The sequence below is a fragment of the Telmatherina bonti genome (genome assembly GCF_933228915.1).
Source record: "Telmatherina bonti genome assembly, chromosome: 22".
Lineage (NCBI taxonomy): Eukaryota > Metazoa > Chordata > Actinopteri > Atheriniformes > Telmatherinidae > Telmatherina > Telmatherina bonti.
Genome location: NC_136631.1, coordinates 5122172 through 5136521, shown reverse-complemented (window position 1 = coordinate 5136521; position 14350 = coordinate 5122172). Strand labels below are relative to the sequence as shown.

At 57.8% G+C, this 14350-nt stretch overlaps 1 protein-coding gene across 1 annotated transcript; it reads left to right on the top strand.

Moving 5' to 3' along the window:
- Nucleotides 1–1610: 1610 nt before the first annotated feature.
- On the top strand, nucleotides 1611–13958 carry LOC306772718 (transcription regulator protein BACH2-like; the record flags this gene model as incomplete). The annotated part of the gene is made up of 4 exons (XM_079262321.1): nucleotides 1611–1871; nucleotides 5032–6324; nucleotides 13199–13405; nucleotides 13500–13958. 4 exons carry the CDS (start codon nucleotides 1611–1613, stop codon nucleotides 13908–13910), a joined length of 2172 nt encoding a protein of 723 aa, XP_079118447.1. The 3' UTR covers nucleotides 13911–13958.
- Between the last annotated feature and the right edge of the window lie 392 nt (nucleotides 13959–14350).

Genomic DNA, 14350 nt, shown 5'->3' with positions numbered 1-14350 from the left:
ATTTTCATTATCTTCATCATCCACATCATCATCTTCATCTCCATGATCCTTATCACCTTATTCATTTCCATCATCTTCATCCTCATCATCTTCATAATCTTCATCGCCTGCATCATCTTAATCATCCCCATCATCTTCATCTTCGGCCCATAAAGGGTCTTGAGGTTTACGGAACACGTGCTGCCGGTTCTGTTGGTCCTGTGGCCAGCAGGTGGCGCTGCTCTCCTCCCGACCCGGATAAACCCAGCTACGGTCGGGAGTCAGAACCATAAAATACACAAACAGCTGATGGATCACTTGCAGAACACGCTCATACAGGCAGTGAAAAATAAAAGATGAAGTCAGATCTGTTCTGAGGCGACGAGATGATCGGTCCGTCGGCTCAGAGAGGGAAAAAAACAGCTTTACTACGAACAGCAGAAAAAGCCCGAGTCAGCAGAAAGCCCCCACTGAGTTCCTGCTGACACACACTGAGCCGATGAGGCGGGCAGACTGCAGCCTCAGCTGTCTGCGTTCAGGCTTTATGAAACCCAGCAAAGCTTCTCTGCTGCTGCAGGAACCACACGCACCTCCCCACGAGGAGGCGCCGGCCTGCAGGAGGAGCGCACAGATTAACGCCTCTGAGGACAGACATGCTGCGCAGGTGGTGAACCTTCATCTGGCTCCTCATCAGTTCTTACAGATGGTGATTTAAAGGAGAGTCTTGTATCAAATGTAAAAAACCAATTACCCAAATAATATTTAGGCTCTGCGTCATTTTTATTCCAGACTTGTAGCATGTTTCTCTTCAGGCGGGGGTGTCTTCAGCTGTAGGAGGACCAGGAAACTTCTGGACCTCCTTCCCTCCCCAACTGAAGCCTCTACTTTCCTCCTGGTTTCTTCTTAGACAAGAACCTCACAAAGTTCCTCCGAGTCAGATCTTGCAAACATTACATATGTTGTGTGTGCAGCGCCCCCTAGTGGCCGATCTGGAACAAGTCGGTTCCAGAAGGATCCAGAGGGGATTCTGCTGAAACCAGAACAGGCTCATGTCCCACCTGTCCGTCTCTCATGAAGTCCATCATCAGAAGGTCATTTTAAAGTTGTCAATACTCTGAAAAGGTCTCGGACTTTAGAAAAACTAATGATTTGAAGCCGTGTTATTTATCCAAAGCAGTCAGTACAGACTGATGGGTATCAGATGGCCAATCAAACTGACCAATTTGATCAGTCGGATCAGTGAATCTCAGGAACGCTGGTGGTGTTCCGCAGAGAACCACCTCAGGAACGCTGGTGGTGTTCCGCAGAGAACCACCTTGGAAGTTTGAGGATGATCCTTCGGGATCTTCCTCAGCCTCTGTTTCTGTCTGAAACTGAAAAGTGTGAATTTGCTGCAGGTGGAAGGAATGAAAGCTGTGGTGAATGTTTGTATTTACAGCACAGACACGTCTTCATTTGGATGAAGCGGAGAAGAAAGGGGATGAAAGACTGAACTCATCTTCATGGTTTTGTTTTGTGTTTGTCGACGTTGCATCCGCCCCAACGGGTTTTAATTTCCTGGTAGAATACTACGAGCTGAAATGACCAGGTGTCCTTTCTGCCCTCTGTTCAGGCTCTCAGGAGGAGGAGGGATGTCGGAGCAGCAGGCCGGGGAGGCGACAACGCCCGTGTATGTGTACGAATCCAAGGTGCACTGTGCCAACGTGCTTCTGAGCCTGGAGGAGCAGCGGCAGCGAGGCATCCTCTGTGACGTGACGGTGTTGGTGGAGGGTCGGGAAGTACGAGCGCACAGGGCCGTCCTCGCGGCCAGCAGTCGCTACTTTCTGCAAGCTCTGCTGGGACACAACGGGTCTGCAGGAGACGGCGAGCCCATCATCAGCCTGCCAGACGAGGTAAAGGGTCCAATGGCGGAACCAGAAAGCTCAGGGAGGGCGGGATGTTTGTTCTGCCGTCTCCACAGTTACAGAGAACTGGAGGGGGGTGTAGTCTATCCAGCTACCAGCTAAGAGTCAGGTACACCTGGACAGGTCATATGTCCATCACAGAGAGAAACCTCCTCGGGTCCGATCAGAACCACCCGGTAATGACGCGTTTCTGGACTGTGGGAGGAAAGATGGAGAACTAAGCTAACGATGTCTTCACACCAGAACGCTCGCTGCTGGTCACTAAACTGTCACTTTTGTGTCCAACGCCATAGACGCTCCTGCCGCGTTTGCCGCTTGACGGGAGCGAGCGGCAAACGTGGTGGAAAAGAGGGGGGGAGGCGGAGGATTCCTTCCGGTTAGTTTGAATGATGGCGGTGCAGTAGAGAGAACAGCGTCGCTTTATTTAATAAAGAGAACATTGTTGTAGGGCTATGCAAGGTCCTTTCTGTTCCAATCACGATAATAAAAATGTAAACAGTCATAGATGACTGGCTTTGCATAAACCGAAACAATTAGCTTGTCCTCCTTCTTTGACTTCCTCCCGCTAAAAAATGAGCCGTGACGTATATCACTCTGATTGGTTGTCTGCCTGTCCCTGAGCCGGGTTCTGCCGGAGGTTTCCTTCCTGTTAAAAGGGAGTTTTTTCCTTCCCACTGTTGCCAGTGTGCTTGCTCAGGATGGGAGATTAAGTTGGATCCTCCAACTCAATCTGTTGGTTTCCTTATATAGGCTATTATGAATTGGCTTTTATTATGTTTTTTTTCTGTCTGTAAAGCGTCTTGAGATGGCATTGCCGTGATTTGACGCTATATAAATAAAGTTGAATTGATTTGAAAGTGAATTGTCGCCCCGCCTCAAGCAGCAAAAGTTTGGATTTTCTATCTCTGGCGTTTGACAACGCACATCAACCTTATAAATCTTTTTAAATTTTCAGCGTGTGATGCGTGTCACGCTGCGGGAACGCTTGACGCCTCCTTGACGCGCCTCCACATAGACTTTACATGTAAACCTGACGCTTTTGGCGCTTTTGACGTTCAAAACGTGTCTGGCGTGAACACACTGTAAAAGCAGAACCAGAACCTTTCTGCTGAAGACCTGCAGCCTGTTCATCAATCAGATGCCAGAGCAGCCTGGTCTGGTTCTTTCTGTTGATTGGTTCTCACAAACAGGAAGTGAAAGAAGCAGAGCGGGGCTTGACTTTGATTAATCGGGTCAGAAGACGGAGGGCAGCGTTGACCCAGATGGATTTAGTTCGGAACACCTGTTGGGCTGAATATTAATGACATCACCGTCGGTGCCGCCTCCTCTGAGGCTGATGAGGGAGCTGCTCTTCGTCCCACCACACACATGACCCAGATCTGTCGTTCTGATGAATCTCTCTTCCTCCAGCGCTCTCCTCTGCCTCAGAACCTGTCTGACCCGTTATCCACAGAGCAGGAAATGGATCAGAACTTGATGGTGCTGGGACTAAGGAAACACTTTGTTCTGGGCCGGTTCCATGCTCACATCCTGGTCCGGTTCTTTTGTTTGCCTGGACTTGCCTGGTTAAAGATCGCAATAAAATAACTAATTAGATGAAGATAATTAAAAGCAAGATCAGAAATAATATTATTTAGATTGTTTAATCTGCATAATTAGGGCTGTGTCCTTTTGATTGACGGGTAGACTGAAACACAACTCCAGTTGTTAGCCACTAACATGCATTAGCTTTAGTCTGACTACCCCCGTTGGCTGGCTAGCCCCCGTTAACTGGCTAGCCCCCGTTGGCTGGCTACCCCCGTTAGCTGGTTAGCTCCCGTTAGCTGGCTAGTTCCCGTTGGCTGGCTAGTTCCCGTTGGCTGACTACCCCCGTTAGCTGGTTAGCTCCCATTAGCTGACTACCCCCGTTAGCTGGTTAGCTCCCGTTAGCTGGCTAGCCCCCGTTAGCTGGCTAGCCCCCGTTGGCTGACTACCCCCGTTAGCTGGTTAGCTCCCGTTAGCTGGCTAGTTCCCGTTGGCTGGCTAGTTCCCGTTGGCTGACTAGTTCCCGTTGGCTGACTACCCCTGTTAGCTGGTTAGCTCCCGTTAGCTGACTACCCCGTTAGCTGGCTAGCCCCCGTTAGCTGGCTAGCCCCCGTTGGCTGGCTAGCCCCCGTTGGCTGGCTAGCCCCCGTTAGCTGGCTAGCTCCCGTTAGTTGGCTAGCCCCCGTTGGCTGACTACCCCCGTTAGCTGGTTAGCTCCCGTTAGCTGGCTAGCCCCCGTTAGCTGGCTAGCCCCCGTTGGCTGACTACCCCCGTTAGCTGGTTAGCTCCCGTTAGCTGGCTAGTTCCCGTTGGCTGGCTAGTTCCCGTTGGCTGACTAGTTCCCGTTGGCTGACTACCCCTGTTAGCTGGTTAGCTCCCGTTAGCTGACTACCCCGTTAGCTGGCTAGCCCCCGTTAGCTGGCTAGCCCCCGTTGGCTGGCTAGCCCCCGTTGGCTGGCTAGCCCCCGTTGGCTGGCTAGCCCCCGTTAGCTGGCTAGCTCCCGTTAGTTGGCTAGCCCCCGTTGGCTGACTACCCCCGTTAGCTGGTTAGCTCCCGTTAGCTGGCTAGCCCCCGTTAGCTGGCTAGCCCCCGTTGGCTGACTACCCCCGTTAGCTGGTTAGCTCCCGTTAGCTGGCTAGTTCCCGATGGCTGGCTAGTTCCCGTTGGCTGACTACCCCCGTTAGCTGGTTAGCTCCCGTTAGCTGACTACCCCCGTTAGCTGGCTAGTTCCCGTTGGCTGGCTAGTTCCCGTTGGCTGGCTAGCCCCCATTAGATGGCGGTAGGCTAAGTTAGCACTTAGCTAAGGGAAGATTGGAGTTTGGTAGATTTTAAACCCCCCCCCTCATCTCAGCCTCTTTTCCCATTTCTGTATTTTCCGGAGTGATGGCATGCCAAGATGGTGACGGTAGGAACCGCCCGGTTCAGCTGTTGACAAATGGCGGGTGGCGTCACAGAGGCTCCGCCCATAGTTTTATACGCAGTAACAATCCAGACGCATCAGATTAGAGTATTAGAATAATCTGATTACTCAAAGTTATCAGACACTGGTTGTGTAAACAGGATCCTCCGTCATGCAGGATCAGAGATGTTGATCCTTTCCGACGTTCTTCTTCCTCCCTGCAGGTGACGGCCCGAGGCTTCGCTCCTCTTCTTCAGTTCGCCTACACCGCCAAGCTGGTTCTGAGCAGAGAAAACATCCACGAGGTCATCCTGTGCGCCGACTTCCTGGGCGTGCACCACCTGGAGGATTCCTGCTTCCGGTTCCTTCAGGCTCAGCTCCAGAGCGACGGAGAACACGCCAGCAATGGCAGGGTGGAACATGATGATGAGGACGAGGAGGACGAGGATGGTAGAGCTGGGGCTTCTGAGGAAGTCGCGTTTGACGGTTCAGAGACGGTTCAGCTGACGGATCACGCTGCTCCGCCTCCAGCGGACCTTCTGCAGTGTTCCAAGTACAGGAAGTACCAACAGCAGGGGGGTAAGCCCAACGGAGAGAGGCGGCGGGCCGACGGCGGCTCGGAAAGTCCGGTGAGATCTGCGCCGGCGGACAGCCAGGATCTTCTGACCCCCTCCAGGATCAAAGAGGAACCTTTTGTGTTTGAGGACAGCATCGATGACAGGAACCCGGAGCTGTGCACTGAGGAGGTTCTGGAGATGGAGCTGGAGGTGGAAGGGGTTCCAGAGGCGGCGGAGAACTCGGCGAGCCGAGGACTCCCCTCGTCCTGCCTGCGCTCATACCTCCAGCGAGGAGGTCTGGATCTCAGCAGCGTGCCGAGCTCCACCATCCAGCAGCTGCTGTCCAACCAGCTGTCCCTCAGCCACTACAGGGAGCTGCTGAAGGACCGGCAGAGGACCAAGGACTCTGAAAGTCACGTCCACATCAGTGCTGACAGCACGGAGGAGGACAGGCCGAAGGCGTCCTCTTCTCAGCGGGAGGCGGAGCTGGACCGCCGCAGCGTCATCTTTTCGTCTGCAGCCGGAGAGCGCCGCCTGCCCGCTCGTCCCTACATGGACGAAAAGCTCCAAGACAAAGTCTCAGCCCTGATCCAGGCGGAGACTCCCTCGTCTGGCCTGTCGAGCCTCACCTCCACCTGCCCCATCTCCATCAAGACCTCCACAGAGTCCCCGGCGCCGTCCCAGACTTCCCAGTCCTCCTTTCTACATCTGGTGGACGCAGCCAGCAGCTGCTCACCCGGCAGCTTCTCCTCGCCCCCACAATCCAGCCTGGTCTCTGCGCCGCCTCACTGCCTGCTGGGGGAGCCCACCACCCCCCACAGGGAGGCCGAGTTTTCTCTGGGCCGAACCAGAATCAAAAGCGAGCAGAGCTTTGGTACCAGTGGCGGGAACTCCAGCGACGAGTCCAGCTCGTTCTCAGAGGGCGACAGCGAAGGAGGATCCAGGGCGTCTGGTCCTGAGGTGAGTCTGGTTCTTCCTCTGTGTTGGATCTGGACCCTGGTGCTGGTTCCTGTTTGACCCAGATCAGCAGTGCAGAACCTGGTGAATTCAGTCTGTCGACCCGTTCCACACCTGGTTCTGTTCTGACTGACTCAGACGGATCCAAAACCACTCTGGTCCTGTCCCTGTCCATGTCCCTCCACCATCTGCTGCTCCTGACCCAGTTCTGCTCCAAACGGGTCACTGGAACCGAGGGAGAGATCCTCCATCATTCCATTTTATTTCAGCATTTTTTTGATTTTTAATCATTTAAAAAGACAAAAATATTTAAAATAACAAACGATTGCCTCCACTTCTTAATAAAGATAATCTGGAAAAGGAATAAATTTAGAAAAAAGAATTAATTAATTTTAAAAAAACCAAACAAAACATAGATACATAGTTGTGTTCATATTTATTCATACCTTTCATTAAAGAAGGAAAAAAAAAAACAGCTGCCTGTAAAATAAGCTGAAATTGACTAAAGTAATAATAAATAAAAATTTGATGAAAATCATGACATTATTTTCTAATTCTGGTTCAATAGAAATTTTTATTTTTAAAAAGCAAACAAATCAGATAATTTATTACATATTCCATCAGTCATAAAGTAACATTTAGTTGAAGAATCCTTTAATGTTTCCGCTCCAGTCAGGTGTTTTCTGTTCCTCTCAGTCAGACTTCTGCACCTGTTGACAGGTATTTTGTCCCACTGTTCAACAGAAAAGTCTCTCATTTGTCCAGGACACATTTGTTTGTTTTTTTCTTTCTTCAACTCAAATAAATGAAAAAACAGTGTTTTATATTACTAAATCATATTTTTACAAATTTTTAGTTCTTGTTCCTTTAAGTCTCCAGTTATTTGAGTGACTTTTGTAAATTCAGCTTTTTCTTTAATGAAAGGGGATGAATACATATGAGCACAACTGTAGATAGGTGTGTGTGTGTGTGTGTGTGTGTGTGCAATGTCTTGCTATACGAGGAAAATGGATGCTCATCTTTAAATAGCTCAACCACAGTGACAGTTATTGTGTTTCATCGTATCGTATCTGATTTTTCGTCTTAATGTGAAAGGAATATGAATATTTCTGGATTTTCTCATTGAAAGGTAAAAAGTCATCAGAATTTAAAGCAGCATGAAGCTGCTTTCTTTCTGAACAAAGGATCAGTGTCTGATGATGGGTTATTGATTTTTTTAAAGTGATCAGCTGAGAGCCAGGAGGAGAGAAACAGGAAGTGTCAGAGATCTGCAGGATGATACTGACACCTGCTGGACGTCCCGCCACATTACAGCTCACCTGCTAACGGAGAGCTGACCCTTACAGGAGGGTTATGGTTGTTTAAATCATGTTCATTTCTTATAGTTTTATTGCAAAGTGTTTTAAACTCACCGATCTGAAACCTGATCCTGCACAGCCTCTGATAGATCCGGTTCACATCTGGAGTTATGGTCTTATTTCCAGCTGCTGGCATTATTTAAACCTGTTAGCATTTTTAGCGTTGTTTCAGGATTTAGCATCTTACAGCTTTAAATAATTTATTGAGATGATCTTAAACGCTTTGTTAGGACTCTTACAGGTGACTTCAGTTTGTCAGAAAGGATGTGAGAGTAGAGGTTGCCATAGTAACCTGACCTCCTGGTGGATGATGTCAGCCATCATGCCTCTGCTCTGACATCAGGTTTAACTCCGGTTCACCTGATCAGAGGTGTAGGAAGTAGAAGTAGAAGTAGAAGTCGTTCCAACCATCACTAAACCAGGTGTAATTAATCAGAGCAGCTCCACTGCAGGTAGACGAGCCTGTTGGAGAAAACACCTGTTCTAAACACATCAGTAGATCCAAAACCACGGCAGGACTTCTACTTTATTTTACTCTTACTTCTACTTTATACACCTCTGCCTGATCACAGGCAGCTTTTTGGCTCCATCTACCTGATGAGTCAGCAAACCTATAAAAGCACGTTTTCCCGTGTCTGCAGGCGGAGCGTCCGTGTCTGCAGGCGGAGCGTCCGTGTCTGCAGGCGGAGCGTCCGTGTCTGCAGGCGGAGCGTCCGTGTCTGCAGGCGGAGCGCCCGTGTCTGCAGGCGGAGCGCCCGTGTCTGCAGGCGGAGCGCCCGTGTGTGCAGGAGGAGCGCCCGTGTGTGCAGGAGGAGCGTCCGTGTCTGCAGGCGGAGCGCCAGTGTCTGCAGGCGGAGCGTCCGTGTCTGCAGGCGGAGCGTCCGTGTCTGCAGGCGGAGCGTCCGTGTCTGCAGGCGGAGCGCCCGTGTCTGCAGGAGGAGCGCCCGTGTCTGCAGGCGGAGCGCCCGTGTCTGCAGGCGGAGCGCCCGTGTCTGCAGGCGGAGCGCCCGTGTCTGCAGGCGGAGCGCCCGTGTCTGCAGGCGGAGCGCCCGTGTCTGCAGGAGGAGCGTCCGTGTGTGCAGGCGGAGCGTCCGTGTCTGCAGGCGGAGCGCCCGTGTCTGCAGGAGGAGCGCCCGTGTCTGCAGGCGGAGCGCCCGTGTCTGCAGGCGGAGCGTCCGTGTCTGCAGGCGGAGCGCCCGTGTCTGCAGGCGGAGCGCCCGTGTGTGCAGGAGGAGCGTCCGTGTCTGCAGGCGGAGCGCCCGTGTCTGCAGGCGGAGCGTCCGTGTCTGCAGGCGGAGCGCCAGTGTCTGCAGGCGGAGCGTCCGTGTCTGCAGGAGGAGCGCCCGTGTCTGCAGGCGGAGCGCCCGTGTCTGCAGGCGGAGCGTCCGTGTCTGCAGGCGGAGCGTCCGTGTCTGCAGGCGGAGCGCCCGTGTCTGCAGGAGGAGCGCCCGTGTCTGCAGGCGGAGCGCCCGTGTCTGCAGGCGGAGCGTCCGTGTCTGCAGGCGGAGCGTCCGTGTCTGCAGGCGGAGCGCCCGTGTCTGCAGGCGGAGCGTCCGTGTCTGCAGGCGGAGCGTCCGTGTCTGCAGGCGGAGCGCCCGTGTCTGCAGGCGGAGCGCCCGTGTCTGCAGGCGGAGCGCCCGTGTCTGCAGGCGGAGCGTCCGTGTCTGCAGGCGGAGCGTCCGTGTCTGCAGGCGGAGCGTCCGTCTCTGCAGGCGGAGCGCCCGTGTCTGCAGGCGGAGCGCCCGTGTCTGCAGGCGGAGCGTCCGTGTCTGCAGGCGGAGCGCCCGTGTCTGCAGGAGGAGCGCCCGTGTCTGCAGGAGGAGCGCCCGTGTCTGCAGGCGGAGCGTCCGTGTCTGCAGGCGGAGCGCCCGTGTCTGCAGGCGGAGCGTCCGTGTCTGCAGGAGGAGCGCCCGTGTCTGCAGGCGGAGCGCCCGTCTCTGCAGGCGGAGCGCCCGTGTCTGCAGGAGGAGCGCCCGTGTCTGCAGGAGGAGCGTCCGTGTCTGCAGGCGGAGCGTCCGTGTCTGCAGGAGGAGCGTCCGTGTCTGCAGGCGGAGCGTCCGTGTCTGCAGGAGGAGCGTCCGTGTCTGCAGGCGGAGCGTCCGTGTCTGCAGGAGGAGCGTCCGTGTCTGCAGGCGGAGCGTCCGTGTCTGCAGGCGGAGCGTCCGTGTCTGCAGGCGGAGCGTCCGTGTCTGCAGGCGGAGCGCCCGTGTCTGCAGGCGGAGCGTCCGTGTCTGCAGGCGGAGCGCCCGTGTCTGCAGGCGGAGCGTCCGTGTCTGCAGGCGGAGCGCCCGTGTCTGCAGGAGGAGCGTCCGTGTCTGCAGGAGGAGCGTCCGTGTCTGCAGGCGGAGCGCCCGTCTCTGCAGGCGGAGCGCCCGTGTCTGCAGGAGGAGCGTCCGTGTCTGCAGGCGGAGCGTCCGTGTCTGCAGGCGGAGCGTCCGTGTCTGCAGGCGGAGCGTCCGTGTCTGCAGGCGGAGCGTCCGTGTCTGCAGGCGGAGCGCCCGTGTCTGCAGGCGGAGCGCCCGTGTCTGCAGGAGGAGCGTCCGTGTCTGCAGGCGGAGCGCCCGTCTCTGCAGGCGGAGCGTCCGTGTGTGCAGGCGGAGCGTCCGTGTCTGCAGGCGGAGCGCCCGTGTCTGCAGGAGGAGCGTCCGTGTCTGCAGGAGGAGCGTCCGTGTCTGCAGGAGGAGCGTCCGTGTCTGCAGGAGGAGCGTCCGTGTCTGCAGGCGGAGCGCCCGTCTCTGCAGGCGGAGCGTCCGTGTGTGCAGGCGGAGCGTCCGTGTCTGCAGGCGGAGCGCCCGTCTCTGCAGGAGGAGCGTCCGTGTCTGCAGGCGGAGCGCCCGTGTCTGCAGGCGGAGCGCCCGTGTCTGCAGGAGGAGCGTCCGTGTCTGCAGGCGGAGCGTCCGTGTCTGCAGGCGGAGCGCCCGTGTCTGCAGGCGGAGCGCCCGTGTCTGCAGGAGGAGCGTCCGTGTCTGCAGGCGGAGCGCCCGTCTCTGCAGGCGGAGCGTCCGTGTCTGCAGGCGGAGCGCCAGTGTCTGCAGGCGGAGCGCCCGTCTCTGCAGGAGGAGCGCCAGTGTCTGCAGGCGGAGCGCCCGTGTCTGCAGGCGGAGCGCCAGTGTCTGCAGGCGGAGCGCCCGTCTCTGCAGGAGGAGCGCCCGTCTCTGCAGGAGGAGCGTCCGTGTCTGCAGGCGGAGCGTCCGTGTCTGCAGGCGGAGCGCCCGTGTCTGCAGGAGGAGCGCCCGTGTCTGCAGGCGGAGCGTCCGTGTCTGCAGGCGGAGCGTCCGTGTCTGCAGGCGGAGCGCCCGTGTCTGCAGGCGGAGCGCCCGTGTCTGCAGGCGGAGCGTCCGTGTCTGCAGGAGGAGCGTCCGTGTCTGCAGGCGGAGCGTCCGTGTCTGCAGGCGGAGCGCCCGTGTCTGCAGGCGGAGCGTCCGTGTCTGCAGGCGGAGCGCCCGTGTCTGCAGGCGGAGCGCCAGTGTCTGCAGGCGGAGCGTCCGTGTCTGCAGGCGGAGCGTCCGTGTCTGCAGGCGGAGCGCCCGTGTCTGCAGGCGGAGCGTCCGTGTCTGCAGGCGGAGCGTCCGTGTCTGCAGGCGGAGCGCCCGTGTGTGCAGGCGGAGCGCCCGTGTCTGCAGGCGGAGCGCCCGTGTCTGCAGGCGGAGCGTCCGTGTCTGCAGGCGGAGCGCCCGTGTCTGCTGGAGGAGCGCCCGTGTCTGCAGGAGGAGCGCCCGTGTCTGCAGGCGGAGCGCCCGTGTCTGCTGGAGGAGCGCCCGTGTCTGCAGGAGGAGCGCCCGTGTCTGCAGGCGGAGCGCCCGTGTCTGCAGGAGGAGCGCCCGTGTCTGCAGGCGGAGCGTCCGTGTCTGCAGGCGGAGCGCCCGTGTCTGCAGGCGGAGCGCCCGTGTCTGCAGGAGGAGCGCCCGTGTCTGCAGGCGGAGCGCCCGTGTCTGCAGGCGGAGCGTCCGTGTCTGCAGGCGGAGCGCCCGTGTCTGCAGGCGGAGCGTCCGTGTCTGCAGGCGGAGCGCCCGTGTCTGCAGGCGGAGCGTCCGTGTCTGCAGGCGGAGCGCCCGTGTCTGCAGGCGGAGCGCCCGTGTCTGCAGGAGGAGCGTCCGTGTCTGCAGGCGGAGCGCCCGTGTCTGCAGGCGGAGCGCCCGTGTCTGCAGGCGGAGCGCCCGTGTCTGCAGGCGGAGCGTCCGTGTCTGCAGGCGGAGCGCCCGTGTCTTCAGGAGGAGCGTCCGTGTCTGCAGGAGGAGCGTCCGTGTCTGCAGGCGGAGCGCCCGTGTGTGCAGGCGGAGCGCCCGTGTCTGCAGGCGGAGCGCCCGTGTCTGCAGGCGGAGCGCCCGTGTGTGCAGGCGGAGCGCCCGTGTCTGCAGGCGGAGCGCCCGTGTCTGCAGGCGGAGCGTCCGTGTCTGCAGGCGGAGCGCCCGTGTCTGCAGGCGGAGCGTCCGTGTCTGCAGGCGGAGCGTCCGTGTCTGCAGGCGGAGCGCCCGTGTCTGCAGGCGGAGCGCCCGTGTCTGCAGGCGGAGCGCCCGTGTCTGCAGGCGGAGCGCCCGTGTCTGCAGGCGGAGCGTCCGTGTCTGCAGGAGGAGCGTCCGTGTCTGCAGGCGGAGCGTCCGTGTCTGCAGGCGGAGCGCCCGTGTCTGCAGGCGGAGCGCCCGTGTCTGCAGGCGGAGCGTCCGTGTCTGCAGGAGGAGCGCCCGTGTCTGCAGGCGGAGCGCCCGTGTCTGCAGGCGGAGCGCCAGTGTCTGCAGGCGGAGCGTCCGTGTCTGCAGGCGGAGCGCCCGTGTCTGCAGGCGGAGCGCCCGTGTCTGCAGGCGGAGCGCCCGTGTCTGCAGGCGGAGCGTCCGTGTCTGCAGGCGGAGCGCCCGTGTCTGCAGGCGGAGCGCCAGTGTCTGCAGGCGGAGCGTCCGTGTCTGCAGGCGGAGCGTCCGTGTCTGCAGGAGGAGCGCCCGTGTCTGCAGGCGGAGCGCCCGTGTCTGCAGGCGGAGCGCCCGTGTCTGCAGGAGGAGCGCCCGTGTCTGCAGGAGGAGCGTCCGTGTCTGCAGGCGGAGCGCCCGTGTCTGCAGGAGGAGCGCCCGTGTCTGCAGGAGGAGCGTCCGTGTCTGCAGGCGGAGCGCCCGTGTCTGCAGGCGGAGCGTCCGTGTCTGCAGGCGGAGCGTCCGTGTCTGCAGGCGGAGCGCCCGTGTCTGCAGGCGGAGCGCCCGTGTCTGCAGGCGGAGCGCCCGTGTCTGCAGGAGGAGCGCCCGTGTCTGCAGGCGGAGCGCCCGTGTCTGCAGGCGGAGGGAATCCGGTTCAGCCGCTCTCTGTAGCTCCTTATGTGTTTCATAAAAAGAAATATTATCTGTACCTTCTGTTTACTGATGATGTCACTGATGATGTCACTGATGAGCGGCAGAGCTGGTTTTGCCTGCATGACCTGACAGACTAAACTCAGGGCAGCTAAACTGTATGACCGGCTTTAGAACCGTTTTCAGGTCAGCGAACACGGCTTTGTTGGTTTCCATGGAGACCGATAAACTCTGCGGTCCTTGCAGGTGACGCTGCCCTTCCCCGTAGACCAGATCACCAACCTGCCGCGGAACGACTTCCAGATTCTCATCAAAATGCACAAACTGAGCTCAGAGCAGCTGGAGTTCATACACGACATCCGGCGCCGCAGCAAGAACCGGATCGCCGCTCAGCGCTGCCGCAAAAGGAAGCTGGACTGCATCCAGAACCTGGAGAACGAGATCCGCAAACTGGTACGACCTTAGACCTCCCACACAGACCTTCCTCAGACCTGATCCAGGTCCCGGTTCTGGTTCTGAATCCTTAACCTGTTTTTTCTGAGTCCAGGTGTGTGAGAAGGAGAAGCTGCTGAACGAGCGGAACCAGCTGCAGGTCTGCATGTCAGAGCTGTGGCAGAACCTGTCCTTCCTGTCCCAGCAGGTGTGCAGGGAGGTCCAGAACCCCCCCGTCTCCGCCAGCATCGACCTCACCTCCAACCCGCCGTCTCCTTCCTCTGACCGGGTCGTCCGGTCCGGTTCACCTGCATCGCAACAAGGTGAGGTGGGGGAGGGCTCCTGCGGGCCGGGGCTGGAGGACGGGCACTTGGAGGCTCTGGGTCTGGGTCAGGAGAACCCGGAGAGTCCTCTGGTTCTGGGGGCCACGGAGGAGGTGTGCAGCCCAACGGTGACGGTGGATTTCTGTCAGGAGATGACGGAGAAGTGTCGGACGGCGGAGCAGCAGAACCAGGACTCGTCCTAGAGACAGAAACCTCGTTGGGATCTGTAAATAGTTCTGTTGGTACCGACGGCGCCGCTCGACTCCGCAGCAATACTGTAGAACAGGTGTTTTTTGACCGGAACATCTCGGCAGCTTTGACCTTCAACTCAGGAACAAACAGAATGTGAACACAAACGTGCACTTCACTGGCGGTCCCGCCTCAGCGCTGCAGCTGACTGGACAGCACACGAGGCGGTCTGGACCCGATCCGGGTCCCTGAGGGCCTCGAAGGACTCCATCGCTGGTGTTTACATTCCCAACATTTTACTGATGTTTACAGAACAGATTTGGGTTTTTGGATCGGCGAGTGTCTGAAACTGAACCGAAGATTCACAAAAACCCTGCAGGTGTTGAACAGGTGAGAGGAACCGCAGAGGTCCGACTCCTTCCTCCAGTTTATGTCCGTTTAAATCCGGGTCATG